The following is a 19,595-nucleotide window of genomic DNA, read 5'->3' on the forward strand; positions in this document are numbered from 1 at the left end:
TCAAGGTAAAGTAGGATTTCTTTTGCTGAAAAGCAGTAGAGTGAAAAGCAACATACCACACTTTTTTTCGCCCGTGCAGAACAAGCTATTTCAATGTAAGTGTGTTGCTTAGCAGTGTTTCTAGTAGGTTAGCACAGGAGAATGCTGTACACAAGCCACTGTCATAAGAAATCTTGTTTTGCATCCTGGTGCAAGTCCACTTCATACCAACTAACAAGAAGTGGCATGTAAATAATCTTTTAATCATTCAAGTTTAAATAATTTATTGCAATTTAATGTTTAATTAAATTTAAATTTGATGTGTATATTCATTTATACTTTAATGTTTATGTATTTTTTAATTTTATATGTATTGCTACTTATTTCTGATATAAAATTATTTTTAATTACTTAATATAAAATCAGTAGGCTATTTATTTGGCATTTCAGCTGTTTTCACCTTTAGTCAGATTTAAAATGCTGACTTGAGAAGGGAGGTAAACACATTAGTTCTAATTATATTCAGGAACTATACCATATGGTAAACAGGCCACTTGGGCTTCTAAGAGTATGCTAATGAAATACATGTGCAATTGAATATTTATTAGGGTAATGTTTATTAAGAAAACATGAGTGTTGAGAAAGCTAGATTTGTACACCATCTTCCAAAACAAACACTGAATGCACAGCATGTACAAGCAGAATACTGACACAAGCTCACTGACAATATGTTGAATATGAGGTTCAAATTCTAAACTGAATATTCAGCACATCTTGTCACAATATATGTATATACTTTATACAAAACCCTTTGTCAATCAGTGTCTTTCACAGTTCAGATTACATTACAGCATACACACTAAAACACAGACAACAACATACTTTTACATTGGAAAAATTTAATTCCAAAACAAAGGACAATAAGGCAGTGTGAAACAGGCCTAATATCTACTCATTTAATTTCCAAATTAAAAATGTCATGACAATTTTAAAGGGTTGATAAAGCAATGCACATTCATGCAGATTTACATAGTACCTGAAGCAAGCCATCAAATTTTTGATGTAGCAATCAATGAAACTCGGAAATGACTACCTCGCCATCTTGCTTTAATTATTACTTTTATTATTTTATTTTATTTATTAACTTTTTTGGCCTAGGTATTGTGTATGATTTCATAGCTATGTTGTTAAAATGAAAGGCCATATATCTTGTCACTCATATCAAGATTTTATCATCTCATGTAAAATTCAAGGCTTTACACATGAACAACAGATTTATCTTGCTGTGCATTAAGGCTCTTTTACTCTCCCTATGACTCACATCATGATTTGACCTCCATGTGACCTCCACGACAAACTTGCTACGTAGCATAAAAGCTGGAAATGTACAGAATGGACAGTGAAAAGAACATTGCACAAAATAGAATAAGATTAGTTGAATGTGGGTACAAGTAACTTTCAACCCAGGCTCACTGGAAAAAAAAATGTCCCTGAGGTGACATTTTTTGCAAAGTGAATTTACACTGGTTCTTGCGAGTCTCGCAACACTTTAAAGTGATGAAATGTTCAAAAATGTTCAAAAATGTAAATGTTCTATCACATAAAATCATTCCTAAAATGGATTGTAGGTAAATTTTCACCTCATCCAGCACCCTTTTTGATTCTCAGGTTGTTAAACGATAAGGGTCTAGCAGCACCCCAGCTATTTTGTTAACGTGAGATAAAAACTGGCATGGTTAGTGCCAAAGTAGCTTGCTTCTTTTATCATGATTTGAGTTTCACTGGACCCACACCCAAGTGCTCTGAAATGCAAGTGCATCACTCAGTGTACCAGGTGGGCTACCAAGCAAGCTTACTATACCAGAACAGCCATGCACATAGAGCTGCTTCTGTGAGACAAACATCAAAATATATATAAGTGAGTATGTAATTGTTAATAAAAAGGTTTTATTATAGTATTGTACAAGGAACCTAGTGAAAATAAGTCTTTATTAGCCAATGATCTGCCCTATAATCATAATTTTTGTGAAAAGGAATAAAAGTTATTGATGTTGTCTTCAGTGAATTGCATGTATAGAAACATTTTTGGAGTTTTGCAGGTGGGTAGAGGGACAATTTTCCACTGAGCCTAGGTTGGAAACTTTACAATCTTAGAGCGTTTTTGGTGAATCAGAATTATTGTAATTCCCAGTAAATTCTCTCCAAACTGTGCTGCTTAACTTGTAGAAGAGTCAAGAAGATATATATTTGCACCATCCCATCATATAAACAGATTGTGAGCAGTCAGAGCTTTAGAGCCTCATGCACTCCTATAGCCGAGAGTCGGCGATTAATGTTTCGATATCTGCAGCGTAGCAGGTCTTTATAAGTTGAACGTAGGTCTCGGTTGAAGAAGGCGTAGATGAAAGGGTTAATGAGCGAGTTGGTGTAGCCCAGCCACAGCAGGACCCGTTCCAGCCAGACGGGGGCACAGTTGCACAGCAGGCCACAGATGAACGGCCGCGCTGTGGTGAAGAGGAAAAATGGCAACCAGCAGAACGAAAACACTCCCATGATCACCCCAAGGGTGGTGGCTGCCTTCTGTTCGCGCCTGAAAATCGAGGCACACCGCCGTTCGCGGTTCAAGAGGCAGGAGAGGGTGGAAAACTCTTCAGTAGCTGTGCCGTTCTTCATCCCATGCATGCAGAGCCCCTCTACGGTGGCCAACGCTGGATCGGGACAGGCCATCTGAATTGGGGGAAGGGCGGTGAAGTGGTGTTTGGCCCCACTTTTGCGGGCAGCTTTGAAAATCTTGTAATACATGAAAAGCATGACCACCATTGGGATGTAGAAGGCCACAGCGGTGGAGTAGAGGGTGTAGCCTACATCCTGGCTGATCAGACACACTCCCGCAGTGTTGATGTTCTGAGCCCAGCCGCAGAACGGCGGCAGAGTGATGGATGCCGATACCAACCAGACACCGACTATCATCTTGGCCATCAGCTGTCCATTCTGTCTCGCTGGATAGGTCAAAGGTCGTGTTATTCCAAGGTATCTGTAGAAACAGAGGATAACGTGGTTAATGAGGTAACTTCAAATGACGTGTTTTAGCAGAGAACTGCATTCCTCAAAACAACTGAACCCAAAGATCTTGCATCTGCAGTACCCCGCAATATGCCAGATATGGTTCAAAATACCTCAAAAGCACCAGACCTGAAAAATCCCTACTGACCTGAATTTCACCAACAACCTGAGTGGAAAAGACGTCGCGTTCACAGCTGAATCTCCGGCATGCCAGATTATCCAACTAATCAAGTGACTTACTCCACAAAAGTAGATATTTTTCTGCCCAAAATGAATTTTCAACAACACTCTTAAAAAGGTACCAAAAGGGAGTTTTTGCAGTGATGCCAAAGAATAACCATTTTTGGTTCCCCAAAGAACAATTCAGTGAACAGTTCCTAAAACAACCATTTTTACTTTGTGTATACATGATTTTATCCAACGATTTCTTTTCTTTCACTTCAGACTTCGATGCACATTCACGACAGTACCACAGAGCATGCGTGTGCATTCCTCTGCTTGTAAACAAACTGCAGCGCATCCGGGTTATATGTCAGAACGTGGCTCCTGTGTCAGCAGCATCACACGTATGTGTTGTGGCACTCTCGTGAACGTGCATCGGAGATCTGGAAGAGAAGAAATCCTTGAAAAAAGGTATTATTTTTGTTTTCTTTGCGCAAAAGAAGTATTCTTGTAGCTTCATAACATTACGGTTGAATGACTGATGTCACATGGACTATTTTAACAACATCCTTAATACCTTTCTGGGCCGTGAACGTGGTGTTGCTGTCTATGCAGGGTCAGAAAGCTCTCGGATTTCATCAACAATATCTTAAATTGTGTTCTGAAGATGAACAAAGGTTTTACAGTATTGGAACAACATGATGGTGAGTAATTAATGACAGAATGTTTATTTTCGGGTGAACTACACCTTTAATGAAACTATATATAACTTGGTCAAACTGGCCCTGCATCTGAATATGCCTACTTCACTAGTACATAGTGAGCGAAAAACAGTAGCTTGTCTGAATTCACTGCATAAAAAGGTAAATAAAAAAAATACCTGGATGATCTACTACTTCTGCAGAGATTTACATATATATATATATATATATATATATATATATATATATATATATATATATATATATATATATATATATATATATATATATATATATATATATATATATATATATATATAGATATATATTTAAACTATAGATTAAACTATTATTTATGTGTGTGTGTGTGTGTGTGTGTGTGTGTGTGTGTGTATTGGGCCTCTGAGGTCAACTTTCTGCCAGAATTTTGCTGCAACCCTAATCAAACACACCTGAACAAGCTATTCAAGATCTTCCGGATTATTAGAAGTAAGTGAGTTTAAACAAGGTAGGGGTTAAACTCAGCAGGAAAGTGGACCTTGAGGACCAAAGTTGAGAACCTCTGATACAGAACATACCTTCGGTCACAAAGTTTGTTCCTCACTAAAAAGTAGCTTCTCAAAGAGTATGCAAATTCGGAAGCTCCATTGGATTCATTTACATATTAGAAATTGGTTGGTATTTGATACACTTACATTCAGTTGTTAATTTCTTATGAACGCTCTCAGCAGTAAAAAAAGATCAATTTCTAGGTGCAAATTAAACTTGCATTGAGATTTTCAATGTGATATTTCAAAAAGTTTCAGACAGCATTAGCATATTCACTCTGGCTTCAAAAGCTTAAAAAAAAACTCTCATTATGTTTCACTATTATGAATATGTAATGTTTGGATTAGCAGTCTTTCTTGCTGCATCTCTCTCTTCTCTTTCATGTGAAGTAATATAGTTGGGCACAAAACAAGGACTATAGCTTCTATTACAAATGATCTAACCTCATTGTCCAAATCATTATTGCCAAGACAGAAATGCACCACACTGTACATTCTGTAATTGGTGCTGTGGCTTGCTGGTTATTGCAATCAAACATAATAAGCCTTGGTGCTCATGTGGGTGACCTGGGTTTGAATCTGTGAAATTGGAGAGAAAAAAAAAAAAATCACACACTCTACAACTTTCCCACATATCACTGCTTTCATCAAAATATGTTTCACTGCGGTGAGCATTTCAAAAGGCTTCAGCATAACTAAAGGTTCTATGGATCTAAATTTTGAATGTAACATACAGCACATTGGCTTCTCTTTACCTACTAAAGCAAAAAGTCTCTATTCCCCTGCCCACCTCTAAAAATAAAAGCTTTCATTTCACGCATGAGAATCCCTCTGATCAAGGAAAGGCTTAGAGACACACTTATTGGATCGGACACTTAAGGTAGTTAACACCTTTCATACACCTACAGAAACTCCAAATAAATCGCTGGACCATGAAACCATTTCACATTAGTTTCTAAATGCTCTCTTTACCTTTTTTTCCCACCTGACAATTAAAATATAATATGTTTTAGATATAGCCTATTTAACAAATTGAATTATATATAAGACAAAAATATTTTTATTATTTGCCCTTAAAAGAGGGTATACTAATACTATTGGGCATATGTAGGGTTATTTCAAATAACCCTACATATACTCAACAGTATTAGTGATGTTTGCAAGGCACCACTCATGATTTGCTGATGTCTGAAAGCCTCTTCATGGCATAAAAAACTGTGATATCAGCTGGGTGAACATCTTTTGATGTTGAGTACTGTCTACACTTCTGTTTGCTCTCTGTGCCCTCCTTCATACCAGATAAAATACAGAACACTTGGACAAGCCTCTCAGAAAATAGGAAATAATAACTGGATTAAAACAGTACTCAACTTAAAAGTACTGTTGGAAGATCAATCAAATGAGCAGAAGTTACTGAGATGCTTAATGAGTCAGAAATTATTCAAGAACCAAAAGCAATGGAAAGCAAAACGTTTAAAGGGATACTCCACCCCAAAATGAAAATTTTGTCATTAATCACTTACCCCCATGTCGTTCCAAACCCATAAAAGCTTAATTAGTCTTCGGAACACAATATAAGATATTTTGGATGAAATACGGGAGGCTTGTGACTGTCCTATAGACTGCCAAGTAAATAACAGTGTCAAGGTCCAGAAAAGTATGCATCTCCTCTGTGTCACTCCACATCAGAGTAGTGCCATTTTGACGAATCTTAGCTGTACGCAAGCAGCGTACACTCTTCTTGTTTTGTTATATTTGCATACAAAAGTATTGTCGTCACATTATAACATTGTGGTTGAACCACTGATGGCAGATGTACTATTCTGACAATGCTTTTCATACTTTTCTGGACCTTGACAGTGTAATTTACTTGGCAGTCTATGGGACAGTCACAAGCCTCACAGTTTCATTCCAAAATATCTTAAATTGTGTTCCGAAGACGAACAAAGCTTTTACGGGTTTGGAACGACATAGCGGTAAGTGATTCATGACAAAATTTTCATTTTGGGATGGAGTATCCCTTTAAGAAGATTTTATTCAATAGTGTTATTTTTAATGTTATTTATATACTGTTGTATTATTTATTAATATTTTAAAGTAGCTTTTTTTCTCATATTTTTACATTTCAGTTGAATTCAAGTTTTTATAATTGTATGTATTTTTTCTGTTTTTTAAATTCTATTTATTTTAATACTAAGTTCGCCATTCATTGATTTCTTCATTTATTTTTTTTGATTTTTTTTTTTTTTTTAGATTAAATAATTTTTATTAGTTCAAATTAGTTTTTTTTAATATTTTATACTGTTTTTAATGCTTAATAGTATTGTGCTCTTAGCTTAGCAAAATGCTAACATCAAACTACTGAAATCAAGTCAAGGCTTTTGAGTATATTTGTATGCCATTTGTAGCAATCCAAATGAGATTCCATGACAATTAGGGTTCTCCCTAAAGCAGTTCCCATGTTGGCATCTCAGTAGGTTTTGGAATACAGTTATTGCCACAGAAATATTGAAATACAGCAGTATCTATTCGTTCATGTGAATCTGGCACAGACTGAGAGTTTCTGTGGCATGATGGTCTGATAAAAGCAAAAATGCAGAACAAAGCAAAGTTGAAGGTCTTAATATGAGAGGTTTGTTATGGGTGGTAAGGTGTCAATTACATCCATATTATTAAATTTGCACCTCAGCATTCAATTATGTGTAATGAAAGGCCTCTTGAAACATCAAATATATCAAAGCTAATTAATTTAAGAGAATTGCAGTAGTCGAATGAAACATCAAATTTATAAATGATTATTTTTTTTTGAGAATGCCAACTTACTGATCTACTATCTAATCTTATTATTAAGTTGGCTTGAGAGAGCCAACTTACTGAAATTGTACTTAAACTTATAGTGATTATTAAGTTGGCTTGAGAGAGCCAACTTACTGAAATTGTACTTAAACTTATAGTGATTATTATTATTGTTATTGTGAGACTAAATTTCTGACTGCTACTCCTCCTAGAGCTTTAACTCTACAGACTCCAAACTCAGCCCAGATCTTCAGACTGATCTGACTCGAGTTGCTATATCTTTTTAAACTGATTGGACTTACGGTTTTCATAAAAATGAAGATTAAAAATCATAAAACTCCCATAGACTTGCATTGAAAAGCCTCTGCTCACCTGAACATTCCGTAAACTCCAACTGTCAAAAATTCAAATCTAAACACACTGAAGCTCATTGGACTCAATCAGACTGTTTCTATCTATCTATCTATCTATCTATCTATCTATCTATCTATCTATCTATCTATCTATCTATCTATCTATCATCTGACTATATCTATCTATCATCTGACTATATCTATCTATCTATCTATCTATCTATCTATCTATCTATCTATCTATCTATCTATCTATCTATCCTAGCAACATGCTAATAGTGTTAGAAACATGCTAGTCACATGCTAATCATGTTAGAAAGATGTTGTTGAATTGCTTGTTAGTTGATTATCATGCTGGTGAATTGCTAGTCACTTGCTTAATTATGCTAGGAACATGCTAGCGACATGCTAGTCAATCGCTAATCATGCTAAAAACATGCTAGTCACTTGCTAATCATGCTAAAAACATGCTAGCGACATGCTAGTCACTTGCTAATCATGCTAGAAACATGCTAGCGACATGCTAGTCACTCGCTAATCATGCTAAAAAAAACATGCTAGTGACATGCTAATCACTTGCTAATCATGCTAGAAACATGCTAGCGACATGCTAGTCACTTGCTAATCATGCTAGAAACATGCTAGCGACATGCTAGTCAATCGCTAATCATGCTAAAAACATGCTAGTCACTTTCTAATCATGCTAAAAACATGCTAGCGACATGCTAGTCACTTGCTAATCATGCTAGAAAAACATGCTAGCGACATGCTAGTCACTCGCTAATCATGCTAAAAACATGGCTAGTGACATGCTAGTCACTTGCTAATCATGCTAAAAACATGCTAGTAACATGCTAGTCACTTGCTAATCATGCTAGTGACTTGCTAGTCACTTGCTAATCATGCTAGAAACATGCTAGCGACATGCTAGTCAATCGCTAATCATGCTAAAAAACATGCTAGTGACATGCTAGTCACATCTTGCTAATCATGCTAGAAAAAAAACATGCTAGCGACATGCTAGTCCACTCGCTAATCATGCTAAAAACATGCTAGCGACATGCTAGTCACTCGCTAATCATGCTAGAAAACATGCTTGCGACATTCTAGTAACTTGCTAATCATGCTGAAATATGTGACATGCTAGTCACTTGCTAATCATGCTAGAAACATGCTAGTAACATGCTATCATGTCACATGCTAGTCCTTGCTAATCATGCTAAAAAAATGCTAGTCACTAGTCACTAATCATGCTAATAAAAAACATGCTAGCGACATGCTAGTCACTCGCTAATCATGCTAAAAAACTTGCTAGTGACATGCTAGTCACTTGTTAATCATGCTAAAAACATGCTAGCGACATGCTAGTCACTTGCTAATCATGCTAGAAACATGCTAGTGACATGCTAGTCACTCACTAATCATGCTAAAAACATGCTAGCGACATGCTAGTCACTCGCTAATCATGCTAGTGACATGCTAGTAACTTGCTTATCATGCTAGAGACATGCTAGTCACTTGTTAATCATGCTAGAAACATTCTAGTGACATGCTAGTCATTTGCTAATCATGCTAGAAACTTGCTAATCATGCTAGCAAAATGCTAGTAACTAGCTTATCGTGCTAGAAACATGCTAGTAACTTTGCTTATCATGCTAATGACATCCTAGTAACTAGCTTATCATGCTAGCAATATGATAATCACTTGTTTTATTAAACTTCTTAAATTTTTCATACTTTCTAAACTTTTCAGACTTTCTAAACTTTTCAAACTTTTTAAACTTTTCAAAATTTCTAAACTTTTCAAACTTTCTGTTCAGTCTTTCTCAAGCCAACTTAAAGTTTGTCTTGACGAACTTTTTTATCTAGTTTATTATTATTCTTCTGAGACTAAATTTCTGACTGCTACTCCTTCTAGAGCTTTAACTCTACAGACTCCAAACTCAGCCCAGATCTTCAGACTTGATCTGACTCGAGTTGCTATATCTTTTTAGACTGATTGGACTTACGGTTTTCATAAAAATGAAGATTAAAAATCATAAAACTCCCATAGACTTGCATTGAAAAGCCTCTGCTCACCTGAACATTCCGTAAACTCCTTCAACTGTCAAAAATTCAAATCTAAACACACTGAAGCCCATTGGACTTGCTAGACATTGCTAGTTCATGCTAGCGAACATCTATGTTTCTATCTATCTATCTATCTATCTATCTATCTATCTATCTATCTATCTATCTATCTATGCTATCTATCTATCTATCTATCTATCTGTCTGTCTATCTATCTATCTATCTATCTATCTATCTATCTATCTATCTATCAATCTCGCTATCTATCTATCTATGCTAATAATCTATGTATGCTAGTCTATCTATCATCTAGAAACATGCTAGCGACTATGCTAGTCACTTGACTAATCATGCTATCTACATATCTATCTATCTATCTATGCTATATATCTATGCTATGCTCTATCTATCTCTATCTGCTAGTCACTTGCTATCTATCTAGAAAATGCTAGCGACATGCTAGTCACTTGCTACATGCTAATAATGCTAGATAACATGCTAGTCAAACTAATCATGCTAGACATCTAGTCACTTGCTAATCATGCTAGAAACATGCTAGCGACATGCTAGTCAACTTGCTAATCATGCTAGTGACATGCTGCTAATCATGCTAGAAACCTGCTGCTATGCTAGTCATGCTAAAATCATGCTAGACATGCTAGTCACTTGCTAATCATGCTAGAAACATGCTATCGACATGCTAGTCACTCGCTAATGACATGCTAAAAACATGCTTAATATGCGAAACATGCTAGTCACTTGCTAATCATGCTACATGCTAACATGCTAGCAGACATGCTAGTCACTTGCTAATCATGCTAGAAACATGCTAGTGACATGCTACATCACTTGCTAATCATGCTAAAAACATGCTATTTTTCAAACATGCTAGTCACTTGCTAATCATGCTATAGAAACATGCTAGCGACATGCTAGCCACTTGCTAATCATGCTATAAACATGCTAGCGCTATGCTATCATGCTAACTCATACAAAACTCAGCCATGCTAGTCACTTTGCTAATCATGCTATAAAACATGCTAGCGACATGCTAGTCAATATGCTAATCATGCTAGAAACATGCTAGCGACATGCTAGTCACTCTGCTAAATCATGTTAAAATAAATCATGCTAGTGACATGCTAGTCACTTGCTAATCATGCTAGAAACATGCTAGCGACATGCTAGTAATATGCTAATCATGCTAGAAACATGCTAGCGACATGCTAGTAACTTGCTAATCATGCTAGTGACATGCTAGTCACTTGCTAATCATGCTAGAAACATGCTAGCGACATGCTAGTCAATCGCTAATCATGCTAAAAACATGCTAGTGACATGCTAGTCACTGCTAATCATGCTAGTAAACATGCTAAAAAACATGCTAGTCAACATGCTAGAAATCATGCTAGAAAAATGCTAGTCACTCGCTAATCATGCTAAAAACATGCTAAGCTGACATGCTAGGTCACATGCTAATCATGCCTGCTAGAAACATGCTAGTCACATGACCTAGTCACTCGCTAATCATGCTAAATAGTTGCTTGTTACATGCTAGTAACTTGCTAATCATGCTAAAAACATGCTAGTGACATGCTAGTCACTTGCTAATCATGCTAGAAATCATGCTAGCGACATGCTAGTCACTCGCTAATCATGCTAGAAACATGCTAGCGACATGCTAGTAACTTGCTAATCATGCTGGTGACATGCTAGTAACATGCTAATCATGCTAGAAACATGCTAATCGTGATAGAAACATGCTAGCGACATGCTAGTAACTTGCTAATCATGCTAGTGACATGCTAGTCACTTGCTAATCATGCTAAAAAACATGCTAGCGACATGCTAGTCACTCGCTAATCATGCTAAAAACATGCTAGCGACATGCTAGTTCGCTAATCATGCTAAAAACATGCTAGCGACATGCTAGTCACTTGCTAATCATGCTAGAAACATGCTATCGACATGCTAGTCACTCGTTAATCATGCTAAAAACATGCTAGTGACATGCTAGTCACTTGCTAATCATGCTAGAAACATGCTAGTGACATGCTAGTCACTTTGCTAATCATGCTAAAAATCGACTGCTAGTGACATGCTAGTCACTCGCTAATCATGCTAAAACATGCTAGCGACATGCTAGTCACATGCTAATCATGCTAGAAACATGCTAGCGACATGGTAGTAACTTGCTAATCATGCTAGTCACTTGCTAATCATGCTATCATGCTCAGAAACGACATGCTAGTAACTTGCTAATCATGCTAGTCACATGCTAATATCATGCTAAAAACATGCTAGCAACATGCTAGTCACTTGCTAATCATGCTAGAAACATGCTAGCGACATGCTAGTAACTTGCTAATCATGCTAGTCACTTGCTAATCATGCTAAAAACATGCTAGCGACATGCTAGTAACTTGCTAATCATGTTAGTCACTTGCTAATCATGCTAAAAACATGCTAGCGACATGCTAGTCACTTGCTAATTATGCTAGCAACATGCTAGTCACTTGCTAATCATGCTAGAGACATGCTAGTCACTTCACTTGCTAATCATGCTAGAAAACATGCTAACGACATGCTAGTCACTCGCTAAACATGCTAAAAACATGCTAGTGACATGCTAGTCACTTGCTAATCATGTTAAAAACATGCTAGTGACTTGCTAATCATGCTAGAAACATGCTAACGACATGCTAGTAACTTGCTAATCATGCTAGAAACATGCTAGACATGCTAATCACTCGCTAATCAGGCTAGAACCATGCTAGTGACATGCTAGTCACCTTGCTAATCATGCTAAAAACATGCTAGTGACATGCTAGTCACTTGCTAATCATGCTAGCGACATGCTAGTCACTCGCTAATCATGCTAAAAACATGCTAGTGACATGCTTGTCACTTGCTAATCATGCTAGAAACATGCTAGCACATGCTAATCATGCTAAATCATGCTAAAAACATGCTAGTCACTTGCTAGTCATGCTAAAAACATGCTAGCGTCATGCTAGTCACTCGCTAATCATGCTAGAAACCTGCTAGTCACTTGCTAGTCACTTGCTAATCATGCTAAAACATGCTAGCGACATGCTAGTAACTTGCTAATTATGTGCTAGCCACATGCTAGTAACTAGCTTATCATGCTAGAAAAATGCTAGTAAACTTGCTTTGTTAATCATGCTAATGACTTTGTTAGTCACTTGCTTTTCAAACTTTCTAAACTTCTTAAACTTTTCAAACTTTCTAAACTTTTTCAAACTTTCTGTTCAAGCTTTCTCAAGCCAACTTAAAGTTTGTCTTGACGAACTTTTTTATCTAGTTATTATTATTATTCTTCTGAGCCAAATTTTAAAAACACTATCTCCTCCTAGAGCTTTCAAGCTAGAACCACCAAACTCGGGTCAGACCTTCAGACTGGTCTGACTCGGGTTGCTATATCTTTTCTAACTGATCCGGCTTATGGTTTTCGTAAACCAGACTACCAAAACCACCTTAAATCCCATAGACTTTCATTGAGGGGGTGCAAACTTTTACAAAATAAGACTTATAATGTATTTAAGTTGTCTACTACCATAGCAAACCTTAAAAAACTCTCTACTGAGAATACAGCTAAAACCAGCCTAAGCTGATCAGTTGCTTTGGCTAGTCTCCCAAGCTGGTTTTTAAGTGGTTTTGGCCACTGTCACGCTGGTCTTAGCTGGTTTTTTACTGAATCCACTGGTTTAAGCTGGTTTTGGCCGGATTAGCATAGAAACATGCTAACAACATGCAAGTTACTCACTAATCAGACTAGAAACATACTTCTAACATGGTTTAAAGTGGTTTTGGCCACTGTCACGCTGGCCTTACCTGTTCTTAGCTGGTTTTCTTTACTGAATCAACTGGTTTTAGCTGGTTTAGTATAGAAAAATGAAAACAACATGCTAGTTACTCACTAATCAGACTAGAAATATGCTTTTAACATGGTTTTAAAGTGGTTTTGGGCACTGTCACACTGGCCTTAGGTGGTCTTAGCTGGTTTTAGCTGGTTTTCTTTACTGAATCAACTGTTTTAGCTGGATTAGAATAGAAAAATGTTAACAAAATGCTAGTAACTTGCTTATCAGACTAGAAACATACTTCTAACATGGTTTAAAGTGGTTTTGGCCACTGTCACGCTGGCCTTCGCTGGTCTTAGCTGGTTTTAGCTGGTTTTCTTTACTGAATCAACAACTGGTTTTAGCTAGATTATCATAGAAACATGTTAACAACATGTTAGTAACTTGATAATCAGGTTAGAAACATGCTTTTAACATGCTTTTTAACATGGTTTTAAAAGTAGTTTTGGCCACTGTCACGCTGGTCTTAGCTGGTCTTAGCTGGTTTTAGCTGGTTTTCTTTACTGAATCAACTGGTTTTAGCTAGATTATCATAGAAACATGCTAGCGACATGCTAGTCACTTGCTAATCATGCTAGAAACATGCTAGCGACATGCTAGTCAATCACTAATCATGCTAAAAACATGCTAGTCACTTGCTAATCATGATAAAAACATGCTAGCGACATGCTAGTCAATCACTAATCATGCTAAAAACATGCTAGTCACTCGCTAATCATGATAAAAACATGCTAGTCACATGCTAGTCACTTGCTAATCATGCTAGAAACATGCTAGCGACATGCTAATCACTTGCTAATCATGCTAGAAACATGCTAGCGACATGCTAGTAACTTGCTAATCATGCTAGTGACATGCTAGTCACTTGCTAATCATGCTAGAAACATGCTAGCGACATGCTAGTCAATCGCTAATCATGCTAAAACACTTGCTAGTGACATGCTAGTCACTCGCTAATCATGCTAGAAACATGCTAGCGACATGCTAGTAACTTGCTAATCATGCTAGTGACATGCTAGTGACATGCTAGTCACTTGCTATTTATGCTAGAAACATGCTAGCGAAATGCTAGTCACTCGCTAATCATGCTAAAAACAAGCTAGTGACATGCTAGTCACTTGCTAATCATGCTAGAAACATGCTAGCGACATGCTAGTCACTTGATAATCATGCTAGAAACATGCTAGCGACATGCTAGTCAATCGCTAATCATGCTAAAAACATGCTAGTCACTTGCTAATCATGCTAAAAACATGCTAGCGACATGCTAGTCACTTCCTAATCATGCTAGAAACATGCTAGCGACATGCTAGTCACTAGCTAATCATGCTAAAAACATGCTAGTGACATGCTAGTCACTTGTTAATCATGCTATAAACATGCTAGCGACATGCTAGTCACTAGCTAATCATGCTAAAAACATGCTAGTGACATGCTAGTCACTTGTTAATCATGCTAGATAAACCATGCTAGCGACATGCTAGTCACTTGATAATCATGCTAGAAACATGCTAGCGACATGCTAGTAACATGCTTATCATGCTAAAAACATGCTAGTCACTCGCTAATCATGCTAAAAACATGCTACTGACATGCTAGTCACTCACTAATCATGCTAAAAACATGCTAGTGACATGCTAGTCACTTGCTAATCATGCTAGAAACATGCTAGCGACATGCTAGTCACTTGCTAATCATGCTAGAAACATGCTAGCGACATGCTAGTCAATCGATAATCATGCTAAAAACATGCTAGTCACTTGCTAATCATGCTACAAACATGCTAGTGACATGCTAGATACCTTGCTAATCATGTTAAGTACATGCTAGTCACTTGCTAATTATGCTAGCAACATGCTAGCAACTTTGCTAATCATGCTAATGACATGTTAGTCACTTGCTTTTAATGCTAGCAATATGTTAATCACTTTCTTTTTTAAACTTCTGAACTTTTCAAAATTTTAAATCTTTTTAAACTTTTTAAACTTTTCAAACTTTCTAAATTTTTCAAACTTTCTGGTCAGGCTTTTTCAAGCCAACTTAAAGTTTGAACACAAACTTTACTATCTAGTTAGAGAATTGTACTTTCAATATAATCTACTGAATTTCAAACCTTTTTGTGTTTTATTAAGAGGTCTTATCTGTTCATAATAATAAATTACACTAATTTACATCTCATCTGGGATGTATTGTATTTTTCCCTTTCACATTAATGAATGGGGAGGATACAAAAAAGTTGTAAATAAAACTCTTGCCGTTTCTTGTAATTATTTGTGAAATTTACTTGAGTGAAAAGTTTTTCAAATCTTTTTTCAATGCGGTCATACCCTTTTGAAGAACATAAAATCACATACTTCCCTATATATCTATTTTACTCAGTTCATATGAATCGATTGAAGGTTGTTGGAGAGCTCTTTTATTGAAAAGAAAAGCCTTAGTAAAAAAAATGAAAAGTCTCCAGCAGCAGACCTTGGTTGGTTAGTATTTTGTCATTTTCTTCTAAATGAAAACCTAAAGTTGCCTTAAATTATGACTTCAAAGTTGTAGAGAAAACTTTTCACAAAGCTGCAAATCTCTTTAAAAGACAATATTTCTACAGCCAACTTTAATCCGTGAATTATTTATCTTCAGCACTTGAAAAATGTACTATTCACAGTATAACTTTAAAGGTTAGTGAAATAGTCTTTAGGTCTGTGAATCAAAGCCTAAAACTGTTTTGTAGCCTTGCAGTCTTAGTCACTCTCTCATGAAACAAAGTGAAATGATTGTTTTAAAAAACAGGCATAATTCTCAGCCCACGACTAGGAAATGTTTTCAAAGGTCATTGAATAATACTGTTTAAACCATGACCATTAGGAAGAGTGTTTGCAGCAAAAAAATAAATAAAACCAAAAACATATATATATATATAAGCAAAAAAATAAATAAAACCAAAAACATATATATATATATATCCAAAAACATATATATATATATAAATATCCTACAAAAAAATAAATATTAAAAATAAAGAATGAATCATTCTGAGCTGATTATTAGATTATTGATTAATAATGTGAATATATATAATTAGCTATATATATATATATATATATATATATATATATATATCCTACAAAAAAAATAAATATTAAAAATAAAGAATGAATCATTCTGAGCTGCTCAGCAGAGTATTAAATAATAGATTAATACTGTAAATATATATAAATAAATAAATATATAAATATATATATATATATATATATATATATATATATATATATATATATATATTCACAGTATTAATCTATTATTTTATGCTAATACGTTTAACAAAAAAATTACATAAGCAAATGTAACAAAGACACCATCAGGCCGAGGTTATTATTTAAGGCAGGGGATACACGTTGTTGTTGAACCAGCGCTCATCACTGAGACTTGTGAAAGCACCTAACTCTTTACGGCCAAGCAGGGTGTTTCAGCAAGCAGTACTCACCCCCTGGGTTCCAGCTCAGAACTCTATCAAAGAGCACCAAAACTGCATACACACCATGACGCAGCTTCAAAGTCTAGTTCATCACGCCTCAAATCACATGGAAATGCTCAGTTTATTTATTTAGGGTTACTCTAGTGTTTTTGTCTTTCATTTTTATGAAAATTAATAAACTGAATACCCAATATTTTCATAAAAAATGTGAATAAACATTATGCATTGCTTAACAGACTAGAAGCTCATGTATACTTTCAATTATAAAGGAGACATTTTGACATTTTAGTAAATAGTTTTAGTTGATATTTTATAAGGTTTGGTGTCAAAAATATAATTAAATGCTTATTTTCTCTAGATATGTGTGTTGGAGAAAAATCATAGAAATATTATTTTGCAATAGCTCTGGTACAGGTAGATTTGAACAGTTATTTTTTAGTAATATTTATTAGAATTTGTGTTTATTTATTTTTATGAATTGTTTGTCTTTGATTATTAATAAATTTATTTTTAAATGAATATCAGGTTGGGCTGGTTTTAACAGGATTTATTGGGGCATGTTCTGGGTCACTGTTTTTTCAATTTATTTTAATTAGTGTTTTTTAGTGTATTTTTTGTGTATTTATTTTTTTTTTTTTTTTTTTTATTTTGTTGTTTTTTTGTTTTTTTTTTTTATTTAGTTTATATATTTTTATACATAATGGATTTTGTTGCATATTATTTTCACACCATAAATGCAACTTATGCATATCATAATTACAACTATGCATATAATATATATCATATATTACATTTCCTTGATTATATATATATCTGAAATGGCAGAAAACAGCTGATTGCTGAAAAGGACGATCACTAACCAATATGAATTCCACTTTCTCTTAAAATAAGCAAAACCTTTAAAGAATCTTGAACTCTTAATATGAACTTACCTATCCACACTGATCACACACAGTGTCATTATTGATGCTGTACAGCACATGACATCCATCCCAACAAAGATGTTGCAGAAAACCTCCCCAAACAGCCAGACGCCTCCTGTCAGGTCAGTCACGATGGCAAAGGGCATCACGGCCACTGCCACAGACAGATCAGCTATGGCCAGAGATACAAGCAAATAGTTTGAGGGCTGTCTGAGTTTCTTCACGACACACACCGCGATCACAACCAGCGTGTTGCCCATCACAGTGACCGCGGTGATGGTGCTGAGCATCATCCCAATGATCACTGTCTTAGTCAAGTCCAAGTCCAGGGTCTGCTGCTCCCCACACGACTCGTTACTTTTGGGCTCCGCTGTGGTTACTAAGGTGGGAGAAATGTCAGTTGTCCCATTGAGAAAGCCAATTTCGGACTCTCTGGAAGCCCAAACCAGTTCAGCAGCGCCATGTGTCGTGAACATCACTGTATCGATATTTCGAGCGCGAATAATCCTTCCGCGCGCCTGAAGTGGACAGTCAACGTCATTGTGCCTACTACGACCTCTGAGTCCGGCAACAACCAAACACACGAAAAACCCGCTCACGAAGTCAACCAAGAGACGAGAAACACACACTGAACCCTCTCTCAGCCTCGTTCCGCGGAGAAAACACGAGATATAAGTAGTTTCGAGAGCCGCACTGTGAGTGAACCTGCGAGTATAACTCTGACAGACGCTAAAAAAAGATTGTTTTTCAATTAAAATATGCCTTCAGCCCGCGCCACTCAAACAGAATGCATTGTCTGAAGTATATGGATATTGAGTTGCTTTAGGATGACTTTATTAATATAGAAGTCATTAAGCAACATTCTAAACAAATATTCTGGTTCTGGTTTTAAACGGTATCAAAATAATAACAATAATAATAATAATCAGAATAATAATTCAGGCAGAGCAAGTTCTCTAGTTTTAATGCATTCAGTCATGAACAAAATACTCTCAAAAATTTCCTTTAGCTATTGTGTGTTCTGTGTTTTGTTTTTTATATTATTCATTATCAGTCACTTATGTTCCGTCATGATATCACATTTCAGAGGGGATATTCAGATTAATTTTTTTTAGCCTAAGCAAACACTAATTTTGCTCATATTTTAATGTTCATGCAAAATAATAATAATAATAAAAATAAATAAATCATAGCGCATAATATTACTTAGAGTATTTATTATTATTATTATTATTGCATAGACTGTGCAGTAGAATGTCGCCCTCTGCTGATGAATACTGGCTCCAAAAGAATGGCTTTCCAAAGAATAGCATACATCAGATTAGCTATATTGGAGATATGCAGCCTATCTGTAGATAGTCACCACTTCATACAATGCGATCTTTACCCCTTTAAACGTATTCTACTATCAAATTAGCTCTCTTTATTATAAATTTATATTTTAAACGTAGCTACTTTATCATAGTTGTACCCTTTTTATGGCTACTGTGTGTGTTGTTAAATAAACAAAAAATATCCACCGTTTTGATTCAGATTTATAGCCTAAAGAAGAGAAAACAATAGGTTTGACATAAAGCCTAAATCAGAATATTTTCCCATACTCAGGTGATTACGGGGTTAGTTAGTAAGGGGTTACATTTTAAGTCTGTA

At 35.8% G+C, this 19,595-nt stretch overlaps 1 protein-coding gene across 1 annotated transcript; it reads right to left on the bottom strand.

The window, feature by feature from the left end:
* Positions 1-592: 592 nt before the first annotated feature.
* Positions 593-18,653, bottom strand: LOC122138679 (5-hydroxytryptamine receptor 7). Its single transcript, XM_042732373.1, has 2 exons — positions 17,955-18,653; positions 593-3,013 (listed from the first exon to the last, which is right to left on the bottom strand). The coding sequence occupies exons 1-2, from the start codon at positions 18,419-18,421 to the stop codon at positions 2,263-2,265; spliced, it is 1,218 nt and encodes a 405-aa protein (XP_042588307.1). The 5' UTR covers positions 18,422-18,653; the 3' UTR covers positions 593-2,262.
* Positions 18,654-19,595: the final 942 nt, after the last annotated feature.

Source organism: Cyprinus carpio, chromosome B10 (assembly GCF_018340385.1).
Source record: "Cyprinus carpio isolate SPL01 chromosome B10, ASM1834038v1, whole genome shotgun sequence".
Classification (NCBI taxonomy): Eukaryota; Metazoa; Chordata; class Actinopteri; order Cypriniformes; family Cyprinidae; genus Cyprinus; species Cyprinus carpio.

Bases quoted from the DNA above. Each gene is read 5' to 3' on its own strand.
- LOC122138679 (XM_042732373.1), bottom strand. From the start codon at position 18,421: ATGTTCACGACACATGGCGCTGCTGAACTGGTTTGGGCTTCCAGAGAG. The intron at 3,014-17,954 runs GTAAGTTCATAT...CTGTTTCTACAG, and splicing joins TGTGTGATCAGTGTGGATAG to ATACCTTGGAATAACACGAC.